The sequence below is a fragment of the Syngnathoides biaculeatus genome, chromosome 3, assembly GCF_019802595.1.
Source record: "Syngnathoides biaculeatus isolate LvHL_M chromosome 3, ASM1980259v1, whole genome shotgun sequence".
Classification (NCBI taxonomy): Eukaryota; Metazoa; Chordata; class Actinopteri; order Syngnathiformes; family Syngnathidae; genus Syngnathoides; species Syngnathoides biaculeatus.
The window spans coordinates 12,250,991-12,275,996 of record NC_084642.1 but is presented as its reverse complement, the minus strand read 5'-3'; the positions used below and the strand labels follow the sequence as shown (position 1 = coordinate 12,275,996).

At 41.8% G+C, this 25,006-nt stretch overlaps 2 protein-coding genes and 1 long non-coding RNA gene across 5 annotated transcripts; 2 read left to right on the top strand and 1 right to left on the bottom strand.

The window, feature by feature from the left end:
• The first annotated feature begins 9 nt into the window (after window positions 1-9).
• abcb10 (ATP-binding cassette, sub-family B (MDR/TAP), member 10) lies at window positions 10-13,470 on the top strand. Its single transcript, XM_061814343.1, has 14 exons — window positions 10-411; window positions 1,067-1,273; window positions 2,157-2,359; window positions 4,373-4,507; window positions 4,755-4,901; window positions 7,392-7,527; window positions 7,625-7,720; window positions 8,432-8,641; window positions 8,726-8,805; window positions 8,892-9,072; window positions 10,052-10,095; window positions 10,367-10,401; window positions 10,519-10,577; window positions 11,654-13,470. The coding sequence occupies exons 1-14, from the start codon at window positions 21-23 to the stop codon at window positions 11,845-11,847; spliced, it is 2,118 nt and encodes a 705-aa protein (XP_061670327.1). The 5' UTR covers window positions 10-20; the 3' UTR covers window positions 11,848-13,470.
• On the bottom strand, window positions 1,149-19,311 carry LOC133498008 (uncharacterized). Its single transcript, XR_009794158.1, has 5 exons — window positions 19,172-19,311; window positions 18,691-18,864; window positions 5,438-5,555; window positions 1,404-1,470; window positions 1,149-1,287 (listed from the first exon to the last, which is right to left on the bottom strand). It is a non-coding gene; the product is annotated as an uncharacterized LOC133498008 (long non-coding RNA).
• LOC133498005 (actin, alpha skeletal muscle A) lies at window positions 18,694-23,830 on the top strand. Of its 3 annotated transcripts, none has more exons than XM_061814346.1 (7): window positions 18,694-18,800; window positions 19,897-20,056; window positions 20,835-21,159; window positions 21,375-21,536; window positions 21,695-21,886; window positions 21,969-22,150; window positions 23,387-23,830. In XM_061814346.1, the coding sequence occupies exons 2-7, from the start codon at window positions 19,928-19,930 to the stop codon at window positions 23,528-23,530; spliced, it is 1,134 nt and encodes a 377-aa protein (XP_061670330.1). In that variant the 5' UTR covers window positions 18,694-18,800; window positions 19,897-19,927; the 3' UTR covers window positions 23,531-23,830. The 3 variants fall into 3 exon arrangements, with proteins under 3 accessions (XP_061670330.1, XP_061670328.1, XP_061670329.1); XM_061814344.1 differs by having other exon boundaries at window positions 18,720-18,771; window positions 19,917-20,056; XM_061814345.1 differs by having other exon boundaries at window positions 18,723-18,771; window positions 19,920-20,056.
• The last annotated feature ends 1,176 nt before the right edge of the window (window positions 23,831-25,006 follow it).

Here is a 25,006-nt window from a genome sequence, read left to right as displayed (position 1 = left end):
GTACTTTAAACCGGGAGACAATGCGACTTTTAATTGGCATGTCGAGGTGTACACACGGGGTACATTTACACAGGACTCCACAACCCAGGACCGTGTGGGTCGCCGTCTCTCCCGACCACCAGAGGAAGCGACATCCGGCCAGATCGTGGATGCCCGCCGGATTCCTTCTCCCGTCCGTCATATCGGCTGTCTCCCGTAGGGATGTGTCTTCATTTCACCCGTACACCTACGCCAAGACACGGACACCATCACTCACACCCGTTGCCTTTGCCAGCTCTTCGGTACCGTCCACATCCGGACCGCGGAAGGACCAAACTGACGCCGAAGGCGGCCAAACACCGACCAGCTTGCCCCTGGAGGACATCAGAAGGGTTTTGCGTCTTGCCCACCCGGAGAGATGGAAACTATCAGGTGACTGATAGATGATAGTTTTGATGATTTTTCTGTCATTTTTTTTACATTAAAAAAATGGCATTTCAACAGATAGTTGTATTTAAAAAAAAAATGGTCAAAGTAGTCCTTATGCAACTCCTGTTCCAAAGTTTGAAAAAAAAAAAAAACCTCTGATTCTGAAGACAATAAGGAGGAAATATGTACAAGGTGTTAAAAAACAGGATGTGGAAACTTTTGATGAGGGTGATTTGTGTAGTTTCTATTGTCATGAAAGAGTTAACAGTTTGATAATACATTGCTTCACCCAAGGACTAACCATGAGTGAGAAAAGTTTTTATCATTCATATTCTCTGAAATATGCTCAAGAAATCTTATTTCTGGCAGGGAATGTAAATTTATGAGCACATCTGTACACTATATGGCCTGCGATTGACTGGCTACACAGTCCAGGGTGTGTCCAGCCTTGTGCCAACTTGGATGGGCTTCAGCTTATGTGGGAGCTAAAAGAGGACACGAGCTATAAAAAAAAATAGATGGATGACATAACATGTCAAATAAGCTGTCTGCAACCCTTTTGTAACAGTTTATTAACCCTTTTGCTGCCAGCACCCAATTTTATTTTGATGTGGAAAGTTTCAAATCAACTTAGCATGTTTTCATATTTTGCCCATAGCTGCTGTTGGCTTCCTGACCGTCTCCAGCGCAGTCACTATGTCGGCGCCATTTCTCCTGGGTAAAGTGATCGACACAATCTACACGACTGGATCAGATGCGGAGGCCATGGCGTCCTCGCTCACGTCCCTGTGCCTCGTGCTGACTGGCGTGTTCTTATGCGGTGGGGCTGCCAATGCTGCCAGAGTCTACCTTATGCAGATTTCAGGTGAGTCGAGGGAACTGGTACAATGGCAAAAGGGAGTCATGAATTTCACTTACAGCGCAACATATACTGTACTGTAAAATTTTATAGATTCATAAAGATGGTTGCGAAGGACAATTTATGTGTAACTCACTTCAACAACGCACTGTCACAAAGATGCCACCAGATGCTGCCAAACAAATACTGTTCATAGTTTTTGCCTAAGGACAAAACAGTACGTAAGTTTTTCAGCTAATAATATCCATCCATCCATTTTCTTTGTTGCTTATCCTCACGAGGGTTACGGGGAGTGCTGGAGCCTATCCCAGCTGTCAACGGGCAGGAGGCGGGGTACACCCTGAACTGGTTGCCAGCCAATCGCAGGGCACATAGAAACAAACAACCACACTCACAATCACACCTAGGGGCAATTTAGAGTGTCCAATTAATGTTGCACGTTTTTGGGATGTGGGAGGAAACCGGAGTTCCCGGAGAAAACCCACGCAAGCATTGGGGAGAACATGCAAACTCCACACAGGCGAGGCCGGGTTCGAACCCGAGTCCTCTGAACTGTGAGGCCAACGCTTTACCAGCTGATCCACCAATATATAGAGTATATACATATAGCCGAACCACGATTACACAGTGGTTCAATTTTATGTTCATTTGGTGTTCGTGGGCAAAGTGAATAAACTAGTGAATAAAAAATGTATTGTTATTATAAATGTATTGATGTCAAAAGTCACTGTAAAATGAAAATATGTATTTCTTATGAATTTGATAGACCACAGAAAACAGTTGTTAACAACCATCCCAAATTTGAAATGGCAGACTTCCAATCTGAGCTCTTTTGGCAGAATTCAGGTGCTTCCATAATTGACTGATGGGCCCTGACGTTTCCCCGCAGGCCAACAGATTGTCCGCAATCTCCGCGCCTCCGTCTTCTCCTCCATCCTCCGACAGGAAGTGGCGTTTTTCGACAGGAACAGAACGGGCGAGCTGATCAACCGCCTCTCGGCAGATACGGCCGTGGTCGGCCGCTCCATCACAGACAATCTGTCCGACGGCTTGAGAGCTTTGGCCCAGGCGGTTGCTGGTGTTAGTATGATGGTAAGTGTGTGCCTCCAGGTGGTTCATCATTTCTACCTTTTTAGATTAGAGGATATTTTATTTCACGTGAAAGACTTTGAGAGTGCAGTCCTCTTCAAGCAAAGGTTAAACATAGTGACCTCCCATGAAGCTTAGATAATTAACAAAAGGTCAAACTTAATCTAGAGCCATGTTAAATTTTCCATTTTTAATGATCAAATGTGTCCTCTGATCTTAAAGGTCTACTGGCACGTATGACGTGATTTTTAGTATGTTTTAATAGAAAAAAAAGGCAGCGGGAATGGACCCATCCACTTTTTCACCACACATCGTGATGTTGTCGTATACGGATTTTTGCATCTCCCGCCATGAAAATCCTCTCGAGGGCTTCGTTTTGGAGAAGAAGCAGGAAGTGACGTTTTTTTTTCCAGACACCCACACTGTTGGTTTCACGTGTTTATACCAGTTTTACCGGCGGTAAAGTAGCTGTTTTTTTCCTGCGTATTGACCAAAATGCCGTCTCGTTGTATTGCTGGATATTGGTTGAACACTCGGGAGGATGGATTCACTCTTCACACATTTCCAAAAGAGCAGGTAATCCTCCCAGAAGTAACAAAAGATCCGCGTCACAATAACTTAATAAAGTACGTAAGTCAGGGGTGCTAAATGTGTCATCGCTCGCAGCCGAGGGTGGCGTTGTCGTCGCTCCCGGGCGGCATTGTCATCGCTTGCAGCCTCGTGCGGCGTTTTTCATTGCCACTGCGGAGGTAGATCGGGTGGGGAGGTGGTTTGGCCGTGTGCGGGAAGAGAAAGAAGCTCTTCCCCCCCACCAGCCAGTTACTTCGCCCAGCATGGGTCCTCCTGAGTACGCTACAAACTGTCATACATACTGTCGGGGAGGCTGCTGTTAGAAGTGATCCGCTTATCATCTAAATATGGCTCGAAACGATATGGTAATATTGCCACAGTCACTTCACTCAATTGCGAGATGTTCTCTTCTTTGAAAAGAGCTTCCGTGTCAGAAGGGGCGTTGGAAAAATCCGAAAATCTCTGTTGTAATTTTCATATAAATATCAATTTTACAATGTATATTGGGATGTCGGTAGACCTTTAAGTTTGAAGCATTTAAACTTTCAGAGATGTGGTATGATAAATCTGCATGTCAGTTTTCAAAAAGGTTTAATTGACAAAAATCCACATTTATATATCAAACTACAGAAGATTAAGAAAAATGGGTTTGACTATAAAATCGGGATTTCTTTGTGTTGTCATGGAAAATACACCTTGAACCCAATTTTTGACACATATTCTAGTGCTATAAAATGAGAAACTGCTGGTAATCAGTTGTATGATTTTTAATTTTTTTTTTTTTGGGGGGGGGGGTGAGAAAGGGCTCTAGAGTGAGAGTAATTTGATCCCATATGTGCCCTAATTTCATGCAGGGAAAAAAAGGAAAGAGGATGCACCTGTTGTGAATGTGAGTGCGTATGGTTGTCCATATACTTTGACTTCCTTGCATGTTAGCAGTCAGCAAGGAGAAGGCAAAGTTGTGTGGAATGAGAAACTGTCCGAAATTTTGACTTGTATTGTCTGTTGTTCTGTTCTGAGCTTAATAAAATTAAAGTTCACAATCAAATAAGCGAGGAATCATTGTGACATCTGCTCTTTGTTAAACGCATCACATGCTTCCTGGAAATGTAAGTGATGTAAGGACAAAATGATCACATCCAAGTGTTTGTTGAGAGTCCTTGAGCAATTCTTGTTGCACTTCAAGGAAGTACTGCACATGAGGTATTCATCTTTTGTCTGCATGGAACTCTTGACTTGTTGGGAAACTGGTTTGAAGTAATACTCCTAACAGTAGAGGAAATTGTTTGAAAGGTGACTGCACCTCCCTTGTTAAAACTAAAGAGTTTAATTGAAGCTTTTTTTAAATTCCAACAAATACATCCCAAAAATCTGCAAAATCCTCCATTTTTTTTTTGTTCCATTGCTCATCACCCACTACTTTCTTTCTTGCCCTCACTCCTACAGTTTTACGTCTCGCCGAGTCTGGCAAGCTTCATGCTCCTGATAGTGCCCCCTTTGGCTGGCGTGGCTGTGGTTTATGGCAGATATCTTCGCTCCATCTCAAAGCGCACGCAGGATGCACTGGCCCAAGCTACACAGGTATACTACAGACACGTTGTGAACTCGCTAGAGTCGACAAGCGTTTCTGACCATGTCGAGAAAGTGTTTGAATATGTGGCAATGAGGAATATTGCAAGGGAGTGTGACAAAACAAGATTGCAAAGTCGTTACATCAACATGTCCCAACAGAACAAATTATATTGTTGTTTAGTATGTTCTGTAAAAGTTTCCACTGCAACATAATTCTATAGGTAACAATAGTCCTAAAGTTTTTGTTCATGTGCAGTTGGCAGAGGAGCGCATCAGCAACATGCGGACTGTCCGAGCCTTTGGAAAAGAACTGTCTGAAGTCAACATATATACCCAGAAAACAGATCAGGTCCTCAAACTGGCCAGGAGCGAGGCTGTGCTACGTGCTGTCTTCTTTGGAGTGGTAAGTGTGTGAGAGACAAAGCCGATCTGCAATCATGAAGTCCTGCTTGACATCCAAAACTACAAAATAATAATAATAACTTAAAAAATACGTGACCTTCTTCACATTAAGGTACAACAGTATCATCCGTCAATATGTCTAACTTCCTCTCATTTTTCATACATGATATCTATTCCGCGGCACGGTGGGTCAGCTGGTAAACCGTTGGCCTCACAGGTCTGAGGACCTGGGTTCGATCCCGGCCCCGCCTGACTGGAGTTTGCATGTTCTCCCCGTGCCTGCGTGGGTTTCCTCCCACATCCCAAAAACATGCAACATCAATTGGACACTCTAAATTGCCCCTAGGTGTGATTGTGAGTGTGACTGTCTCGATGTGCCCTGCGATTGGCTGGCGACCAGTTCAGGGTGTACCCCGCTTCCTGGCCCTTGACAGCTGGGATTGGCTCCAGCAATCCCCGTGACCCTCGTGAGGATAAGCAGTAAAGAAAATGGATGGATGTATTACATATTCCCACTTGTGTTTAAGGGGATCTTACCATCTCTATCTGTCCCACCTCTTCTTCTTTTCCTTTCGGCTTGTCCCGTTAGGGGGCGCCACAACGTGTCATCGCAGATGAACGCATATTTGTGCAAAATACACAATATCCCTCAAGTCTGGACACATAGACAAAATGCATTTTTTTCAAGAAATTACAGTTTCAGCAACATTTTAATTGATTGAGATATCACCATGCAAAATACAGTTGAACCCAAAAGTTTGAATACAGTGTTAAAACACACTTCTTTTTTGCCTTACTGTCTGAAGTTATATTAGACAAAACCTCTTTCAAGTCAGTCAATAGCACCAAAATTATTTCATTTTGTTAAATGCCACAATAATGAGAAAATTGTATATTATTTTGAGGTCAAAAGTTTACATCCACAAAAAAAACTGTCTTTAAAGAACAAGGTGAAGTCCTGATGATTTGGAAGCTCCTGGTAGGTTACCTGACAACATGTGAGTTAATTGATAACACACCTGGGGATGTATTGAAGGCCAACACTCTGCTTACTTGTTTGAAATGATGGAGAAATCAGCCAGGAAATTGAAGAAAGAATCGTGGAGCTACAAGTCAGGCTCATCCTAGGCAACATCTAAAAACATCAGCCAAAAAGCTCTAACTTGTGTGCAAATGGATCTTGCAAACGGAAAATGACCCAAAGCATACTGCCAAAATGGTTAAAAAGTGTTCTGGGCATGTCCCACCGGGAGGAGACCCTGGGACACCGCAAGAAACGCTGGAGTCTCTCAGCTTGCTTAAGGAGTGCCTCCAGATCCCCTCGGAAGTGGCTGTGGAGAGGGAGGTCTGGGCCTCCCTGTTAAAGTTACTGTACCTGGATAGGTTGAAGAAAAATGATGGATGGATAAACTGTGAGACAAAAACTGAATTGTGTGGTTTTGCACAGTGTATGTAGAAGTCTGGCTTCAACTGGTTATGATGCAAAGATTGATGCACTTTGCAAGAGTCATGTGTACTTGCTCTAACACCCCTGTGTCCAGATGTTACAGACCCTCTTTATAAAGTATATATGAGCCAGGGCTATACCATTAAAGTCAAGTTTAGGAAAATATTTCAAAGTCAAAATACAGAGCATCATAATGGACAGCACGCATTACGATTCTGTGCTAAATAATGATGTGTCGTAGCATCTCGGAACAAGTCTTACAAATGTAACTTATTCTGTTTTTTATCACACCCCAAGCATTTTTTTAATATTTTGACTGTTTTGGCAACCCTCAATTTTTAGCATTTGAGCAACATATTGTAGTGTGTATAGTTCTACCCAAATTGGAATCGTCTTCTTTTTCTTTTGGCTTGTCCCGATTAAGGGTCACCACAGCGTGTCATCTTTTTCCATCTAAACCTATCTCGTGCATCTTCCTCTCTAACACCCACAGTCCTCATGTTTTCTCTCACAACATCCATCAAATTTTATTTGGTCTTCCTCTTTTGCCTGGCAGCTCCATCCTCTACACCCTTCTACCAATGTAGTCGCTCTCTCGCCTCTGAACATGTCCAAACCATCGAACTCTGCTATCTCTAACCTTGTCTCCAAAACATCCAACTTTGACTGTCCCTCTAAAGAGCTCATTTTTAATCCTAGCCAACTTGCTTACTACGAGCGAGAACCTCAACATCTTCATTTCTGCCACCTCCAGCTCTGCTTCCTGTTTTTTCTTCAGTGCCACCGTCTCTAATCCATACATCATGGCCGGCCTCACCACTCTTGCGTAAACTTTGCCCTTCATCCCAGCGGAGACTCTTCTGTCACATAACACACCAGAGACCTTCCGCCAGCTGTTCCAACCTGCTCGGACCCGTTTCTTCACTTCTTTACCACACTCAATTCAAATCGGAATAAACTGTTGTAAATGTATTTTTCCTCACAGAAAAAGGCTTTTGATGTGTTTTCTAGTGGAAATCAAACAAGTGTGTGTGTTTGTTTCAGACTGGTCTCAGTGGTAACATCATGATCCTATCCGTGCTGTACAAAGGAGGGCTTCTGATGGCGAGCCAGCACATGACTGTGGGAGAACTTTCATCATTCCTCATGTACACCTTCTGGGTCGGCATCAGCATTGCAGGTACCATGTTACACGTTATACGTCATCCGCATTGCGCTCTGTACATGTTCTTGCAAGTAAAACGTGTACTGACTATATGATTCTGGGTGATGTGGAGGTCTGAGTACTTTCTACTCAGAGCTGATGAAGGGCTTCGGTGCAGGAGCGAGACTGTGGGAGCTGCTGGACAGAAAACCTGAGCTCCCTCTTAATGGTCAGTATTCACATGACTGGAAGACGCTCGTGTCATATAAAACCCATAAGTAATAAGATAAAGGGGACAAAGCTTATTTCATGTGCGTCCCGCTTCCTGTGATGTACAAAAATTAGCAGGGACTCATAAAGCAACATCAATCTACGCCTTAGGACACGGAGCTATGACTTCAAGTACTCTGGTGTGGTGCTGGAAATCAGTTGTATGATTTTTTTTTTTTTTTTTTGGGAGGAGACAGGGCTGTAGAGTGAGAGTAATTTGATTCCATATGTGCCCTAATTTCATGCAGGGAAAAAAAGGAAAGAGGATGCACCTGTTGTGAATGTGAGTGCGTATGGTTGTCCATATACTTCGACTTCATTGCGTGTTAGCAGTCAGCAAGTTGAAGGCAAAGTTGTGTGGCTGTTTAAATACACTGTCTAATTCCCTTTTTTATGTTTGGCTTGGCCGTAAACTTAAACTGAGTGTGGCATTCAAGAGTTTGAAGCCCCTTTTTTGAAGGATTATTGGTTATCTGGCAAATGGCTGCTTTTTCTGAAGTGAGATGAGTTTATTTTGCTGCCACCACATGCTGCTTGTATGTTGGATTTTTAATCGGAAGACAAAGCAAGAAACGACAGCTCATATCGTTTGTACATGAAGGCACCACAGTACAAAATCAAATGGGGAAAGAAAAAAAGAAAATCACTCCTGCATCTTCATCCTCCGCAGATGGTCAAGTTCTGCCTCCAGAGCAGCTGAAGGGCTGCTTGGAGTTCCATGACATCTCCTTTGCCTACCCGACCCGTAAAGATGCTCCCATCTTCCATAACCTCAATCTCCTGGTACCAGCTGGAACCATCATGGCTGTAGTGGGACCAAGCGGTTCTGGAAAATCAACTCTAGTATCGCTGCTGCTCAGGCTTTATGACTGCGACTCGGGTAAGACTTGCTTTTTTTGTCTCTCTTTCCTCTGTTAAAGTGGGAAGCCGCTGGTTGTAGCTCAGTTTGCACCTCTTCCAACAGGCATCATCACTGTGGACGGTCATGACATCAAGGACTTGAATCCCTACTGGCTCAGAAGTCACATTGGAACTGTTAGCCAGGTAGAGATAAAAATGTTAAAGTACACTTTTTTTTTTTTAACAAGAGAGCTGTTATGTTTCTCAAGTTCTCGCCTTTTGTCTCTCAGGAGCCAGTGCTGTTTTCCTGCTCCATTAGCGACAACATAGCATACGGCGCTACAGACCCAGAGGCTGTGACGACAGAGGACATCCACAGGGCAGCCCGAGTAGCCAATGCATATAATTTCATCCAGGATTTTCCTAAAGGCTTTGACACTATAGTGGGTGAGAAAGGAGTGCTGCTGTCAGGTGAGTCCCCACAGCATGTGATCTTTTTCCATCGAACCCTACCTTGTGCATCTTCCTCTCTAACACCCACTGCTTCCTTGTGTTCTATGGAGTGATTAATATGTCTGATTAACAATTGTGAGTATCTGGGTTTCAAATCTCAGGTCAGATCTGATGGAGTTTGCATTTTCTCCCTGTTCTGACCAGAATTTCAACAGTCGTATAAAATCAATTCCTAAAACGATCCTTATATCAGCTGAAAAACATAATCGCCTGAAAACAGTCCATGTTGTATCCCACATTTTGCCCAAAGTCGTATGAGAAGAACTTCAGCATAACCAGGATGCAGAAGAGGATAACCACTGTGAAAAAAAGTGATTCTTCTCTTACTGTCTTTATCATGCACAATGACATGAAAGTAAAATTTAAACTTCACGACTGTACAAGGAGCCCAAGAACAATAAAACGACCTGCCGCTTTAGTTCATATATTAGAACACTATGAACGCCAATTTCCTCATTTTCTATTCCGTAGGTTATCTGCTGTAGAAAATGAATGGATGACTGGATGAGTTCTATCTGTTCCCTCGGTACTTTCATTCCTGTGAATTTATATTCCTTATGAAACAGCACATACTCTTCCAAGTTCAAACCTTAAAAACGTGCTTCACATTGTGTATTGCAAATACATGTTCTCACAATTCTGTGTAATAATTGCAATAGTATATGAAGACAAAATGTGCATTTTATGAGATTTGTCAACCAGAAGGGTTCATTAAACAGTAATTTACTTAACTTCACCACAAGTTTGGGTACTGCAACATCATTTTGATCCATTCACCTGCACACTGAAATGCGAAAATTAATATCCACTGTTGTATAGTACAACCATGCAATTCTTTAATATCATCCACACGCAAAATGCATTCTGAGCCAGTAGGACATTGTAGTTGACATCTGTGGGTGGATAAATATTTTCTAATTTTGTGATTGTATCCCAGGTGGTCAGAAGCAAAGGATAGCAATTGCAAGAGCTCTTCTGAAGGTCAGTGAAGCACCCTTATTGTGCTACGAATCACAATGCTAAGGGACTTGAACGTGCATGAAAGCATTTAACTGATCAGTAGAGAAATCTTAATTATTGCTTCAGACAGACTTTAATTGTCTTGGATTTCTAACTCACAATAAAAAAGCGCCTTCAAGCAATTAATCCATAGCACAGTTGTTCCTCCTGGCATTAAACGAGCGCTATTTGCAATAATTTATGATTGGAATGTTGACGCTTTGTACATTCAATTTGTACTCTCTGTCATCAGAATCCTAAAATCTTGCTTTTGGATGAGGCCACCAGGTATGACAAAGGACAGACTATTTTGACTTATTATTTGTCCTTCATTAATCGTGAAGGGATCATTTTATTCTGTAAGCATTTTCTGTATTTATGAGTTGTATAATATCCCATCCTCAGTGCACTGGATGCCGAGAATGAGTACCTGGTGCAGGAGGCTTTGGAGCGACTCATGGAAGGTGGATCCCATTTTTGTCTTTCCTTTCAAATCCCCAATATACAGAAGCATATTGCTGCCACACCAAAAAAAATATATAAAAAGGTCACTACCACATTATAATGTGAAACATATAACGTTATAATGTGGTTAATTACATGTTATGATGTGAATCGTTTCACATTATAATGTAGAAAATAATAAATAAATAAATGTCACCCTTACCCCCCCAAAAGGCAATTACTTCCGGTTCGGGTGGGCAGCAGCAATAACGTCTGGTTCAGGTCCCTGCCAGAGCCAATTCGGCGAAGCCGGATGAACGTGCATCTTCTTTTTCAGTCTTAAATCATTTTTTTAGTATTGAAGAAGCAGTGTTATAGAAGACCTGGGTTGATGTACAGGAATGTATATGTTTGATATATAACTCTAAAAGGTCTCCATCCACCCAAACCGGAACTAAATGTCTTTTGGGGGCAGGGTTAAGAGGGGTGAGATTTATTTATTTTCTACAATAAGTTAAACAAATCTATGCTATAACATGAAACAAATCACTTTATAACGTGTAATTACTACATTATAATGTGAAACAATTCATTATAATGTGAAACGTTTCACATTATAATGTGTAATTAACTACATTCTAATGTGAAACGATTCACATTATAACGTGTAATTAACCACATTATAATATGAAACAAATCACGTGATAATGTGATAGTGACCTTGTTTTTGGTTTTTTTTTGGTGTGGCAGCAATACGCTTCCGTAGCAATATGATGTTTGGGCTTAAAATATTTTCAAACTTATTTTGACAGAGTAGCGTTTATATTAATGCCTTAGTGATCTACAATCTCTTGCTTGAGATGTTAATAAAGAGTGGACCAGGCTAGACACCCTAAGCGGATTTAGCATTAAGCATTGGGCTAATGTTATTGTTCAGCATTGTGTGCAGTTTTTCTGCAAATGTAGTGGTCCTTCAAAAAGATAAAGAAGATATAGATCATTTTAAGACATTACTTATAAGTCCGTAAATGTTGTAAAACTGTCTTAGAACTTGCTTTGAATGCTCGCTTTGTCATAATTTCCTTCTCATCAACAGGGAGGACGGTGGTCATTATCGCTCACCGACTCTCCACCATCCAGAACGCCAATGCAGTTGCAGTTCTGGACCAGCGCCGTGTCGCCGAATGTGGCCAGCATACCGAGCTGCTGGGAAACAGACAGGGGCTGTTCCGGAAACTGATGGAGAAACAAGCTTTTCTTCAGGAAGAGCAAAAACGGGCCCTAAGCTAATTTTTGTCAAGTGGATAAAGAACAAGGATGAAATGAGGTGAGATTAATGGCTGGGGTGAACAACAGCATCCTCATGCCGGCTGCCTGCGATAATGCTGCAAGTGTCCTTTCACTAAGCGATGAGGCTCCATGAAGAACCTGAACAAGTACTGACTATTTACTACCTTTAATAAAATGTTATTCCCCTCTGAAGGGATAAAATGGTAAGAGGCACTTCTCGAACTGGAGACACCTGTGGTTGTAAAACATTGTCATCATGGATGTATAATCCAGGTACATAACATGTCAATGTATTTGTGTGTAGTGGAAATGTTTTTTTTGTTTTTTTTTTAATACAAGCGGCACACTGTTCTCAGACAGAACAATGATTTCTCAGAACCCCCCCCCCCCAAAAAAAAAAAAAAAAAAAAAAAAAACAGTATAACAATTACTGCTAAAAGTGTTTTTATGTTCTCTTTTCTGGTAGACAATTCAACTTGAAGCTCACAAAGAGAGCCCTTTTAGTGTTTATCGTTAAAATGAAGCAGCTATATCAGTATGTGGTATTGGTATTGTGTTAGTGGAGAAATAAAAGGACAATAACACTTTTTTAATGATCACATTTGATTCTCTAAACACATGCTTGTCTCTTAGTATAATTCTATATTATTACACAAGTGCCAACTGGATTTGCATTGAGATGAGTTATTTTGCTACAGTGATTTACTTGTTTTAGAACAGACAACGATTTTTCTGGTTGGAATTTATCGAGTGACTCTGTGCTAGTTTGTTCAAATAATACTGGTTATGATTAGATACTAGATGTGTGGTGATGGAACCACCAAGGTCAACCAATCCCTTTCTCTGTTAAACTGTCAGCGTCATCAAACTGAATGTTCAAAAACGTGTCTGACTAAAATGTTTTATATCATTCAAAATAATGTCACAAAAAAAAAACGTTTTACATTAAGAAGCTATCTTTCCTCTGGTTTCTCTTTCTGAGCCCATGACAATCATACGTTCACTTGAATCAAGAGCAACTCATTAAATATTTTGCTTGTAGATGCGTTCAAATACTACAAGGGTGGGTTTACAGTTAATTTAAAAAAAGATGTTGGATTAATCAATTACATAACTCATATTCCAGAACACTTGTGTTCATGCTAGTGAAAGAACAAATGTCTGATAGATACCAGAATATAAACTTGGCACATGCTCAATCTTAACTAGTTTGAGATTGTGTACAATACTGTACAGAGAGGAATAAAATTATTTTAATTTTAAAGGGGATTTCCTTACAAACTTTTTAAATTGGACTTTAGATGCTTAAATGCAACTTTATTTACAATTTGTGCTCATATAAAGATTACACTAAATGCAGAGCTAGGAGACATTGTTTATTTATTTTATATTATGTAGCAGATCTTTTGTGGCATAGCAAAATTCATGACTGGACTTCATGCTTTCGAATTCAAAATTTAGTTCAAAATGAAAATGACCTTCACTTTCACATTGACGGTGCTTGAAAATGTGTCATTATTATATGTATGTGGTGTTTCTTATGTTCTATCCTGCATTTTAAATCATGTTTTGATAAATTCTAGTTTTGTGTTAAACAATAAAGTAGAGTATGTGTATATTTGATGGCTGTGTTTGGGCGTTTTTATAAAGTGGTTTCAGTTTTTGGCGGAAACGTGTGCGTGCAATGCATGAACTCGTCACCTCGTGGCGTGCTTGCCGTAATCCAAGCATGGCGAATACAAATCGCTGTGTTTTTACTGGGTGTTGACAGTGCACAGCTCAATGTTTGCTATAGAGTGTGCTGCACTACAGTGAATGTGAAGTTTGTCTCGTGAGTTTTGTATGTCGTCTGGTGAAGAGATGATGAACTTGTGTATGGCAGCTCCTCCTGGATTCTAGTGTGTTGCAGCTCCCCATCTTTGCCGACCCGTTAGAGCAACTTGAATAATTTACATTTTCGCAATATTACAGATATTTTTAGATGGTATTTGATCTGGGCAGCCACATAATTTTAAAAACAAATGAAATGTTAGAACTTTTTTTTTTCAGTGTATGGAGGTTTTGGAGAGTGAAATATACAGGTAGATCTCAATGGAGTATATCATGGAAAATGTAATTTGTTTCAGTTGTTCAGTTGAAAACGTGAGACTGACTACACGCATGACTACACGCAATTTTCCTGATTACATAGCTTACAGGGAACAAAAAAAAAAAATTAATAAGTTATTTTTAATAGAGAAATTGGGTAGGAATCCACCTTCTAAAGAGTATTTTCTCCTGTTTATTGAATCTATATAATATACAAAACTCACTTTTTGAATTGAGCTACTCAAATTGGCTTTTATGATAACATTGAGATGCCCTCACTGGATACTTGCTGTTTAACTATTTCTTCGTGGGTACCATTTTCAGGGGTGTATAATTCATATTGATGTCATACGAGGTCTGTCAGAAACATTGCACAACTTGTGTCACTAAAGCTATATTTCAAATCTAAACAATGAGAGTTCCCCTTCAAAGTGGCCAAGATGCTCAACGGCACATTAACAAAGATCCTGCGACGTTTGCTTTGTTTAGTGCTCTAGAAGAGGCAAGAGTTATGGTTGGACAACTTGTAGCTGCTTTACCTTGACAACATGCCAGCTCAAAATACTCCTGCGTGCTGGAGCGACCTCCCAATTCACCCAGACTGTCTCCGTGTGATCTTTATCCCTCTTTTTTTTTTCTCCCCCTGCAGAACGCTAGTTGGGAATCACTGAAGTGCACAAATCGACTAGAACTTTGAAAGCTGTTTAACGACATCTGAACAATAATATTCCAACTACCGGAAGACAAAGATCCATTGCGAAAAAGGGTTCTTCGCAATTAGTATTACCTGAAGTAGAATAAATGTTTAATAATCCAGTATATAGTTTGTGTTGCTTTTTAATCCTCCTGACCATTGGTGAATGTCTTTCCTCCTACATGCTATCCTTACCACAACAAAAATGATTACAAAGTAGAGCGAAATGCCAGTATCCCCAACAACTGTTTCTCTCTTGTTTTCTCTCTTTGCCTGGCTGCGTGTCCCCGTGGGTTTACAGGCTAATAAACATCACAAAAACACCCAATAAGTCCATCAACTGGCAACGTCACATCCACTGACACACAACACTTCTTCTCCCCGACACCTGCTGCAAACACATGGACACACTTCTACCTCCCCGTATCCCTCCACCCCCTCTTGGTGTGTGTGTCTCTCCTCCCCCTTGTCCCTTCTGACCTCCTCCCTCCCCTCTACGGCTGGCCCGACAACTGCCTGACCATTTACATTTTAGACCTTTCCCAGGCGCGCTTGTCGAAAATGGCACACGACCAGTGCGTTAAAGTAGCGCAGCCCCTTGCCTTTCTCCTCCCACAATTTATTCACGTACACTCGCAACTTTCAATAAGCACCCAAGGAGGCGTCTCCCTCTTTGCACACGTCCTCCTTTCCAAAAATCCTCAGACGATTTTTTTTCACCACTCTGCCCCGCACTTTCCAGGCTTCCTTTTTCTTGGAATATTAATAAACTATACACCAATAACCATTTATTTTTACAGACAAATCCACTTGTATTTTCCTTTATAACAGAAGTCATGACAAATGTCTACCAATCGGGAGTTCAACCAATAATAGCTGTAAAATGTTCCATACTGCTTGTCCTCAATAGGGTCGCTGGTGAGGTGGAGCTTTTTTCAGCTGACTTCCTGCGCTAGCCAGGGTACACCCTGGACTGTCAATCATAAAGCATATTTAGACAAACAACAATTCACACTAATGGACAGTTTAGAGTTTTCTATAAATTCTCCTTTGCTGAGATATTCCACCTAATTTCAATCAGATTATTGATAGGCCACCCCTGTGAAGATGGTGAATTAGCTCCCCAAAGACAAAATGCACTAAAGCAAATTGGGACAGATTTGAGAATATTTGAGAGAAATACACCTTTTATGTACATTAAAAAAATCTTAGATCTTTTAGTTTTGCATGTAAAAATTAGGAGTACAAAAGGGGAAAAGTGCCATTTATATTGTGTAATTACCAAGATGATTTTAACAAACTAGTACATAGCTAAAGGCATAATGACTGTGGTGAAAAGAACCAGAGAAGAAAAAATGTGGCAACTTCAGTAAACACCTTCTCCATCACTCAAGATGAATATCCATCAATTTTCCACACAGCTAACCCTTCACTAGGAACGGGGTGGCGCTGGAGCCTATCCCAGCTGATACTGGGCAAGTGGCGGGCTAACACCTTGAACTAGTCACCACCAAATCACAGCTCAGGATGAATAGTTTTATTTTAATTTTCGTGTGGAACATCTTATACTTCCCTTTACATGATCTCCTATTTGAAGTCCTTCAAAGATCTTACGGTCAAGTGGTGCCTTGACATAGAAGTTTAATTCGACACTTGTTCATCTCTCAAATCATCATTACCCACGAAAATGAACAAAAATGCCATGAATCTGTTCCAACCACCCCCGAAATGTGTAATATTTTTAATGAAAAAAAGTTACCGTACAGTATTGTTTATAAACATACGGTAACAGTATCCAGGTTCATTTTCTTGGGTCCCGGATTGTAGTTAGTTTCTCTCAGAGGATCATTCAGTCATATAAATCTTTCATTGACAACTCATATTATTACATAACAACAACAACAAATTGATGGATAACTAGTTTTGAAATCAAAACTCAATGATAACAGTTTGTTCAGCTGTTGTTCAAGTTACTGTAAAGAGGGGTTTAGTAATCAAAACTTGTTTGAAATTTTGGTGAAGATTTTAGCAAAAAACATGGAAGTTGCACCTGATTACCTTGCTGGAGGAACATAAAATGTTGTGGTGGTCGGGATTTGGCACACAAACCTTGAGTTTGACATGTGGCAAAAGCAATAGAATGTAAAGAGTTGGCCACCAGGGGCCTGTATATCACAGACACACTTCACTGGGGTTTTTTTTTAATAGAAGGTAGAAAAAAGACAGTCGAAACTAAGCTACAATAATAATCATTCTTCGCAGAAGGATAAAGAATATATCTGTGCGAGGATTGTTATAGTCTGCTTGTGTTGTTAAATCGTGTGTTGTAAGTTGGTTCACAGTTGTTTAACGTTTTAGATTTGTGCATTTTGTTTACGCTATCAATGCCAAACATGCTTTGTAACAGGGAGCGTTGGAAGTGAATAAGTGACGCTTCTTTTTTTTTTTTTTTATCTTATGGCAATCAGCTGTTTGGTGGTGTAGTTAATTATCCATACTTAACCAGTATTACTAAGCTTACTTTTGGCCCACCCTGTTTAAATTGTTAAAAGGTTGATAATTACGGCTACATCAATGCAAGCTTCCGTAGGCCGCGTATGGTCATTTGCATCGTGTGTTAGCATTAAGCTAGCTGACTTTTGTAAGAAAGTTATGTGGTATGGGTAAATAAGATTGTCTGTGTATTTAGTTTGACAGTTAACTTCAACTGGGAATGGCAATAAACAGTGTGAAAGAAGGATTTGGACACCCCCCCACTCCTCAATTGTTTACTGACAGCCGAACTGCTGCGAGTTTTGACACTCAATGTAAACATCTTGCTTTTCTTTTGCTCATTTTTTTAATATACTTTTTTCCCATCCTTTACTAGCCCAACTCTGATTGGTCCTATTTTGCTTCTGTGTGCACTCACCCTCCCTCCAAAGTCCCTGGGGTTTATTTTAACCTCCTTGGCCGCTCCCCTTTCACTCCTTACGGCCCCTCATACGGCACTCACACCTGCCAACACACACACACACACACGTGTGCACCACATGCACACACTGTACGGTATTCCCTTTGCAGCTTTCCTTGTAACACACACGCACGCAATAGATGGAGTGCAGCAGAGGTTTACAGTAATTTGTCTCACTCCGGATGTGATGGAGACTGATAACGTTCCCTTCCTTATTCATCTAATTAGTCTCATATATATTTAATGTTGGCACCTGGGGCAAGAAGATTTGAACACGTTAATGACCACACATTCCCGTTACGGCATACCGTAAATCATTAGTCCACATGTTCATCCACGAACAAACAATTAGTAATTGACTGCAGCATTATCGATTAATGACTAGTACACAAGAATATAACACATGCTAAAAAAATACGTCATTTTGTACAAGACAAGCGTGGCAAAATAAAAGGAAAATCCAAAATAAAGGTACTATAGCACTTTTGCCGTCAGAAAATACACATTAAAGTCCACTAAATGTATTTAATGCCATCTACAGTAGTATCTAGCGAGCAAAACCAAATAAGTGCAATTTGAGACATTTTTTTTGTATTTGATATACGACTGATGTGACATAACCACAATCCTGGTTGTTTTTCACCCAATGGATTGACCTTCTAGTCATTTGGCCTGAGGCCTAAATGTGTTGAGATGAGGGCAGTACTTTCCCATTTTAAGGCTGGATGAGGCCTAGTAGCAGCAGGTCTCTAACCCTGCTTGGTAGCAACTGGCATCTCCCCTTGGAAACCCCACCCCGCCACCACCAGCAGCAGCACCCCCAGGGTTCCGTGTGCTCCTTATACGGCCCTGAGGAGTGCCCGCAAGCCTCTACGGGAGGTCAAAGCGACAGATCCAAATATGGCAGGCGCTCCTCTTTGTCGCGGGGGGCGCGCCGCGCTGTCACTCATGAGCCCCCTGAAACCTGATGGATGGCCGTCACACACTCCACACACCCCCCCAACCCGACTCCCCCTCCCTAGCCCCCAGGCTCCGGCAGCATCCAAATATGGCAGAGGGCCGGGATGGATACCTTTGTGAATGGTCGAGGTTGTGTATATAAACTGACCTGGCGGCGATAAGGACCGTAGCTGGTTCAGCAGCAGCACTGGTTGGGTCATTCTCTCCGAGCCGCAGACACTCTCATAAGGTAAGGTGCTAACACCGGGACTGAGACCTGAGAGAGCCACACATCCAGGATTGGGTACACTACACTAGGGGACACATTTGGGATAGAACCACTCTGGAACAAACGGTATAGGGAAAAGGAAATAGTATGGTCATTTAATTTTCAATCTTTTTAAAAGTATAATTATATTTACATACTGGACTGGCAACAACTGATAGGACAAGCCAAAAGTCAAAACAAAATCTACTAATTACGCTCACCATTGCTGAATGTCAAAGTGATCTAAATAATGATAGCAACATTTGTGGCTTTATTTGAACGGTTGCTCATGTTCATCCAATATCAGTCCTGCAGCAAAGTTTGTCATTAAACATTTTGCTATATATATTTTGCTGTTTTAAAATGAATAATTAGTACATACCCTCTCTTTGCTCAAAATCAGCTGGTATAGGTGACAGCTCCCTGCAACTCTGAACAGGATCAGCAAAACAGAAAAATAGACAGATGACTATTCTATTCAGATAAAATTAATAGTTGGCGTTAGACACGCCACTGTTAATTTTCCCGATAGTTTTAGCGGTCTATCACCAAAAAATAGTCAAGTCTCACTTAAATGTTTCTCAACTTTTTTATTAGTGTTAAAAGCCAAAAATATATAATGTTTTTTTTTTTTTTTCGAACATTAGCAATCTATCCAGTGTCAAGTTATTAGGAACTATAAGGTACTGTTTTCTAATTCAATTGAGTTTGGTCAATTTTATCTACATTACTTGTCTAAATCTCTTTACTAAAAAAAAAGTCTTATTTTTGTTTTAAAACAAAATAAGATAATAATGCTTCAACTGAATATCAACAATCTATCTAGTACCAAATATTATTTAGGCAACGAAAAATTAGGCTTTTCAGATAACAAAATCAGCTTCTATCCCTAAGATGTCAAAAACACTGCCACACTAACAAAGATATGTGAATTCATTCTAAAATCCCTTTCGTAAGTCAAAATTCAGGTTCATGTTAATTAGCTTGCAGTGGCTAAACGTCTGCGTTATGGTGTTTTCACGACGTTTTTTGTAATGTCGAGCATTTAACCCAAACTAAATTATCACACTCATTACCAAGTTGTATTTCATGTGTAAAGACTTATCTTAATGAGCGTTTTTCGGCAGAAGAAGCCACCATGTGTGACGACGACGAGACTACCGCCCTCGTGTGCGACAACGGCTCCGGCCTCGTGAAGGCTGGCTTCGCCGGAGACGACGCCCCCAGGGCGGTGTTCCCCTCCATCGTGGGCCGCCCCCGTCACCAGGTAAGCACGGACCGAGCCCTCATAACCACCCATACATACGATAGGTAACCGTTTGGAATGTAGAGGAAAAGGTTCACAATTCAATAATTAATGTTATGTTAATATTAATTACGGACATCTGGCGATTAGAGAAATTAGAGTAAAGTTGACAAGACCCCAGCGAGGAAGTAATAACCACGTGACTCATCCTAGCCAATCAGGAATGAAAGAATCAAGCTAATTAAATAATGGTGTTGTCCCATAGACCTTTTTTTTAAATATAAAATGATTGGCGAAATTATGAAAATGATTTTTTTATGTAAAATGATGTATAAAAATCATATTTTTGAAAATGTTTAAATGAAAAAAAATACATGTACTCAAGAAAAGTTGGGGAATTTTGTTTTGATATTCTTATCGTCGCCAGCAATTTCCTTTCATATTGACTAATGTTGGTTAAACACATCGTACATCATTTTCCCCTCACAGTGACGACATTGTTTTTATGCATGAGTGTATCACATAAATGTCTCGCTTATTTTGGAGCATGCGGTACCTCGTACTGTAACGTGAGGCCAGCTGGGTGTAAAGTCATTTTATCCTTTATTGGTGCGCCTCCTTGAGATATAATTAGTCCCATGTGAGGTGACCTGCGTCGTTACAGTATTTGGCAACGTTTGCGCAATGATCACCATGCGCAACAGGGTAGAGGAACCCATTAAAGAGCAAGGTCGTTTTGCCTCCATGGCGCGTGCAGATGTCTGTTATCCTAACCCAATTCTTCTCCCCCCACGTTCAGGGTGTCATGGTCGGTATGGGTCAGAAGGACTCCTACGTCGGCGACGAGGCCCAGAGCAAGAGAGGTATCCTGACCCTCAAGTACCCCATCGAGCATGGCATCATCACCAACTGGGACGACATGGAGAAGATCTGGCACCACACCTTCTACAACGAGCTGAGAGTGGCCCCCGAGGAGCACCCCACCCTGCTCACCGAGGCCCCCCTCAACCCCAAGGCCAACAGGGAGAAGATGACCCAGATCATGTTTGAGACCTTCAACGTCCCTGCCATGTATGTTGCCATCCAGGCTGTGCTGTCCCTCTACGCCTCCGGCCGTACCACCGGTGAGACCGACGACACCATAAATAATGAGCAACACACAGTCATCTATTACACTATTTAATTGATACGCATGTTAAATTTACATTTACATGTCAAAGAAAAAGACGCTGCGTTGATCAGCGCATTTTACGCACGACTTTTTACGCATGTGTTGTGCGACTCACACTTGCGTCCTTATTTCTAAACTCCACTATTTGCGCCCTGTTCCTCCTTGTAGGTATTGTGCTGGACGCTGGCGACGGTGTGACCCACAACGTCCCCGTCTACGAGGGTTACGCTCTGCCCCACGCCATCATGCGTCTGGACTTGGCTGGTCGCGATCTGACCGACTACCTGATGAAGATCCTGACCGAGCGTGGCTACTCTTTCGTCACCACCGGTGAGAAGCGTGAACAAATAATAATAATAATAATAATAATACGGCGATAACGTGTGTGTGACGATGACGGCCTCACGGTGGCGCTGTGGCATAGCCCGATTACGTGTTATTTCTCCCCAAAATGTGACCAAAACTCGCCGTCTTTGCTCACTCCGCAGCCGAGCGTGAGATCGTGCGTGACATCAAAGAGAAGCTGTGCTACGTGGCTCTGGACTTCGAGAACGAGATGGCCACGGCTGCCTCCTCCTCCTCCCTGGAGAAGAGCTACGAGCTCCCCGACGGTCAGGTCATCACCATCGGTAACGAGAGGTTCCGTTGCCCCGAGACCCTCTTCCAGCCTTCCTTCATTGGTACGTTTTCTGCGGAGGACGCCCCCCTCCCCCGAACGTAGACCCTCCTCGGTCCTCACACTTGTCCTCGTTACCTCCACAGGTATGGAATCTGCCGGTATCCATGAGACCGCCTACAACAGCATCATGAAGTGCGACATTGACATCCGTAAGGACCTGTACGCCAACAATGTGCTGTCCGGTGGTACCACCATGTACCCTGGTATTGCTGACCGTATGCAGAAGGAGATCACTGCCCTGGCCCCCAGCACCATGAAGATCAAGGTACAATTATTATTTGAACGTTGACACTGTGCTTAGATGCAGGAAAATAAATACAACTATACTTAGATAAGCATTTAATTAAAAAGTACAGTAATGCAGATGGTTAAATAATTATACTCAAATAAACATCCATCCATCCATTTTCTTAGCCGCTTATTCTCACAAGGGTCGCAGGGAGTGCTGGAGCCTATCCCAGCTGTCAACGGGCAGGAGGCGGGGTACACCCTGAACTGGTTGCCGGCCAATCACAAGGCACATAAAGACAGCCACAATCACACCTAGGGGCAATTTAGAGTGTCCAATTAATGTCGCATGTTTTTGGGATGTCCGGAGAAAAACCCCCGCACCCACGGGGAGAGCATGCAGACTCCACACAGGCGGGGCCAGGGATTGAACCCGGGACCTCAGAACTGTGAGGCCAACGCTTTCCAGCTTTTTCCACTGTGCTGCCTACTCAAATAAACATTTAAAAATAATCATTACAGAGTAACTGCAAAAGTGTGGAAATTTCAAAATAAATGCAAATAAACTGTACTTAAAATATATATGCTGTACTTGAAAAGTAAAAATAATTCTTTACATGAAATGAAAAAATATTTTTAAGTTCAGACTATGCATCGCTCAGAATCAGAATCAGCTTTAATGGCCAAGTATGTAACAACACACATGGAATTTGTCTCCGGCAGTCGCTTTTTGATCATATATTTTGATTGGACATCATCTTTCAAATTGATTTTATTTTCAATTCAATAATTGTGTCGCATATCACGAAAGGGAGCCCAAGTATCACCTGTTGTACATGGAACCAGACGAGAATTTCTGTTCTAAACAATTAGTATAGTCCATAAACAAGAGTGACAGGTTTGTGGATAGATACTTTATGTCACAATTTAATTATTCAACGCTGTTAAGTAAGTAATGTTTGTTTTTTTTTAATTACCAAAAGAAAAACACCCTTTTCTGGTGGGGAACTTCCTCAACTCGTGGAGTCTTCATAATTTTAGGCAGAAATTATTATCCATGACTACCCATACATTGTATTATGTATATTGTAGATTATTGTTTATGTACAGAATGCAACATACAAAGAACTACAAGAGTGAGGGATTTGTGGCACTGTGAAAAATTTTCACTTTTGGGCCCAAGCACTTCGGTGCCATAAATTTAATGGTACTGATGAGCATTCGACGCCGACCTGTTAAAAACTGGTTCTCTCCCACCCTCTCCTCCGCCCAGATCATCGCACCTCCCGAGAGGAAGTACTCCGTCTGGATCGGCGGCTCCATCCTGGCTTCCCTGTCCACCTTCCAGCAGATGTGGATCTCCAAGCAGGAGTACGATGAGGCGGGCCCCAGCATCGTCCACAGGAAGTGCTTCTAAGTCCCTCATCTGCCCCCTGGCTTCTCCGTCCTCTCCGCCGCCGGGTTTTGGGGAATCGAACGGGAGGGGGCGAGAAGCAGGAGACTCGACCTCTGCGGCGCGGCAACACTCTGCTGTCAATGGACTGCCTGTCTGTGCTGTTGACCTCCTTACACGTGCATTCTTTCAACAAATGTACATGTTTTGTAGCTGTCTGTTGCCTGTGTTGTACGGAGAAAGGCTGTGAAAAAAAAAAAAAAAACACCACTGAACCATGCATCCAACCCTATAAAAACTTTAATAAAAAAATAACAACAACAACATGTTGCCCAACACATGTGAATGTAAGTGTACATACATATAAATAATTTATTAAAGTCCATTATTTGGTACTTTTGACCTTGCTTTATTATTTTCATACAGATGACAAGGTAAATATAATGATAGTCACTCTAGAAAATATTCACCAAGGGTCAAAAGGGTTGAGAAAATTAAAAAATGCACTGAGAAGGGGATGACTGGGTGTTATCCATCATAGCAAGGCAGAGGAGGGGGTCTCTCTTCCATTGCTACCACACTCCGGTCGGGTGGCAGGGTCCAGTGAAAGGCGAGTCCTTCCCTCCTTCCGAGTCTGACTCGCCAAAAATCTGCCCAGACAGCAGAAGCGCGGTCAAGGTCCGTTTTGGGCTCTGACTGGATGATGGACACTCGACACCTTGAGTCCTGCATGACACTGTGAGCGGACCTGGGCCGTCTTTAGACCAAAAGAGAATCTGTAGGACCACAGCGGGGCCACCCACCAATCGTGTACTCCTTATAAAGCGCGCAATCTTAGCTACAGCTTTGATTGGATGGACTCACTGGGGTGTGTAAAGTGAGCCATCCATGAATTTTATGAGGCACTTATCCTCACAAGGGTCGCGGGAGTGCTGGAGCCGAGCCCAGCTATCTTCGGGCAGGAGGAGGGGTACACCCTGAACTGATTACTAACCAATCACAGGGTACTTATAAACAACCATTTCTACTCACATTCACACCTACGGGCAATTTGCAGCCTTGGCAGTCTTCAATGAACTTACTGTGCATGTTTTTATGTCGTGGGAGGAAAGCGGCGAACCCAGAGAAAAGCCATGTATATATATATTGCCCAAAAAATGGCCAATGGCTAAAAATAATAATGTTTATAACCGTGCATGTTATTAATGTCTTCGCCATTTCACTCCAAACACAATGTGCCACACAGGCACGTGGAGAACATACAAAATCCACACAGAACGAGGCAGGATTTAAACCCCAGTCTTCAGAAGTGTGAGGCAAATGTGCTAACCAGTTGTCCAACATGCTACTTCAACTAAAGCGGCTCAGATTTTACATTAAATACATTTGTGGGTAAACATTTTCTCAGTACAAATGCTTTTTTTGTGTGTTGGGGGTACGCCATAAGTTTGTTCTAATGCAAAATATTTACCTTGGCTGAATCAAAGTTAGGAAACACAC

Excerpts from the sequence above, each read along its gene's own strand:
- abcb10 (XM_061814343.1), top strand. The coding sequence starts at position 21 with ATGCGACTTTTAATTGGCATGTCGAGGTGTACACACGGGGTACATTTA. Across the intron at positions 4,902-7,391 it reads GTGCTGTCTTCTTTGGAGTG|ACTGGTCTCAGTGGTAACAT; the intron begins GTAAGTGTGTGA and ends TGTTTGTTTCAG. Across the intron at positions 10,096-10,366 it reads TTGCAAGAGCTCTTCTGAAG|AATCCTAAAATCTTGCTTTT; the intron begins GTCAGTGAAGCA and ends CTCTGTCATCAG.
- LOC133498005 (XM_061814346.1), top strand. The coding sequence starts at position 19,928 with ATGTGTGACGACGACGAGACTACCGCCCTCGTGTGCGACAACGGCTCC. Across the intron at positions 21,160-21,374 it reads CGCCTCCGGCCGTACCACCG|GTATTGTGCTGGACGCTGGC; the intron begins GTGAGACCGACG and ends TCCTCCTTGTAG. Across the intron at positions 21,887-21,968 it reads CTTCCAGCCTTCCTTCATTG|GTATGGAATCTGCCGGTATC; the intron begins GTACGTTTTCTG and ends TTACCTCCACAG.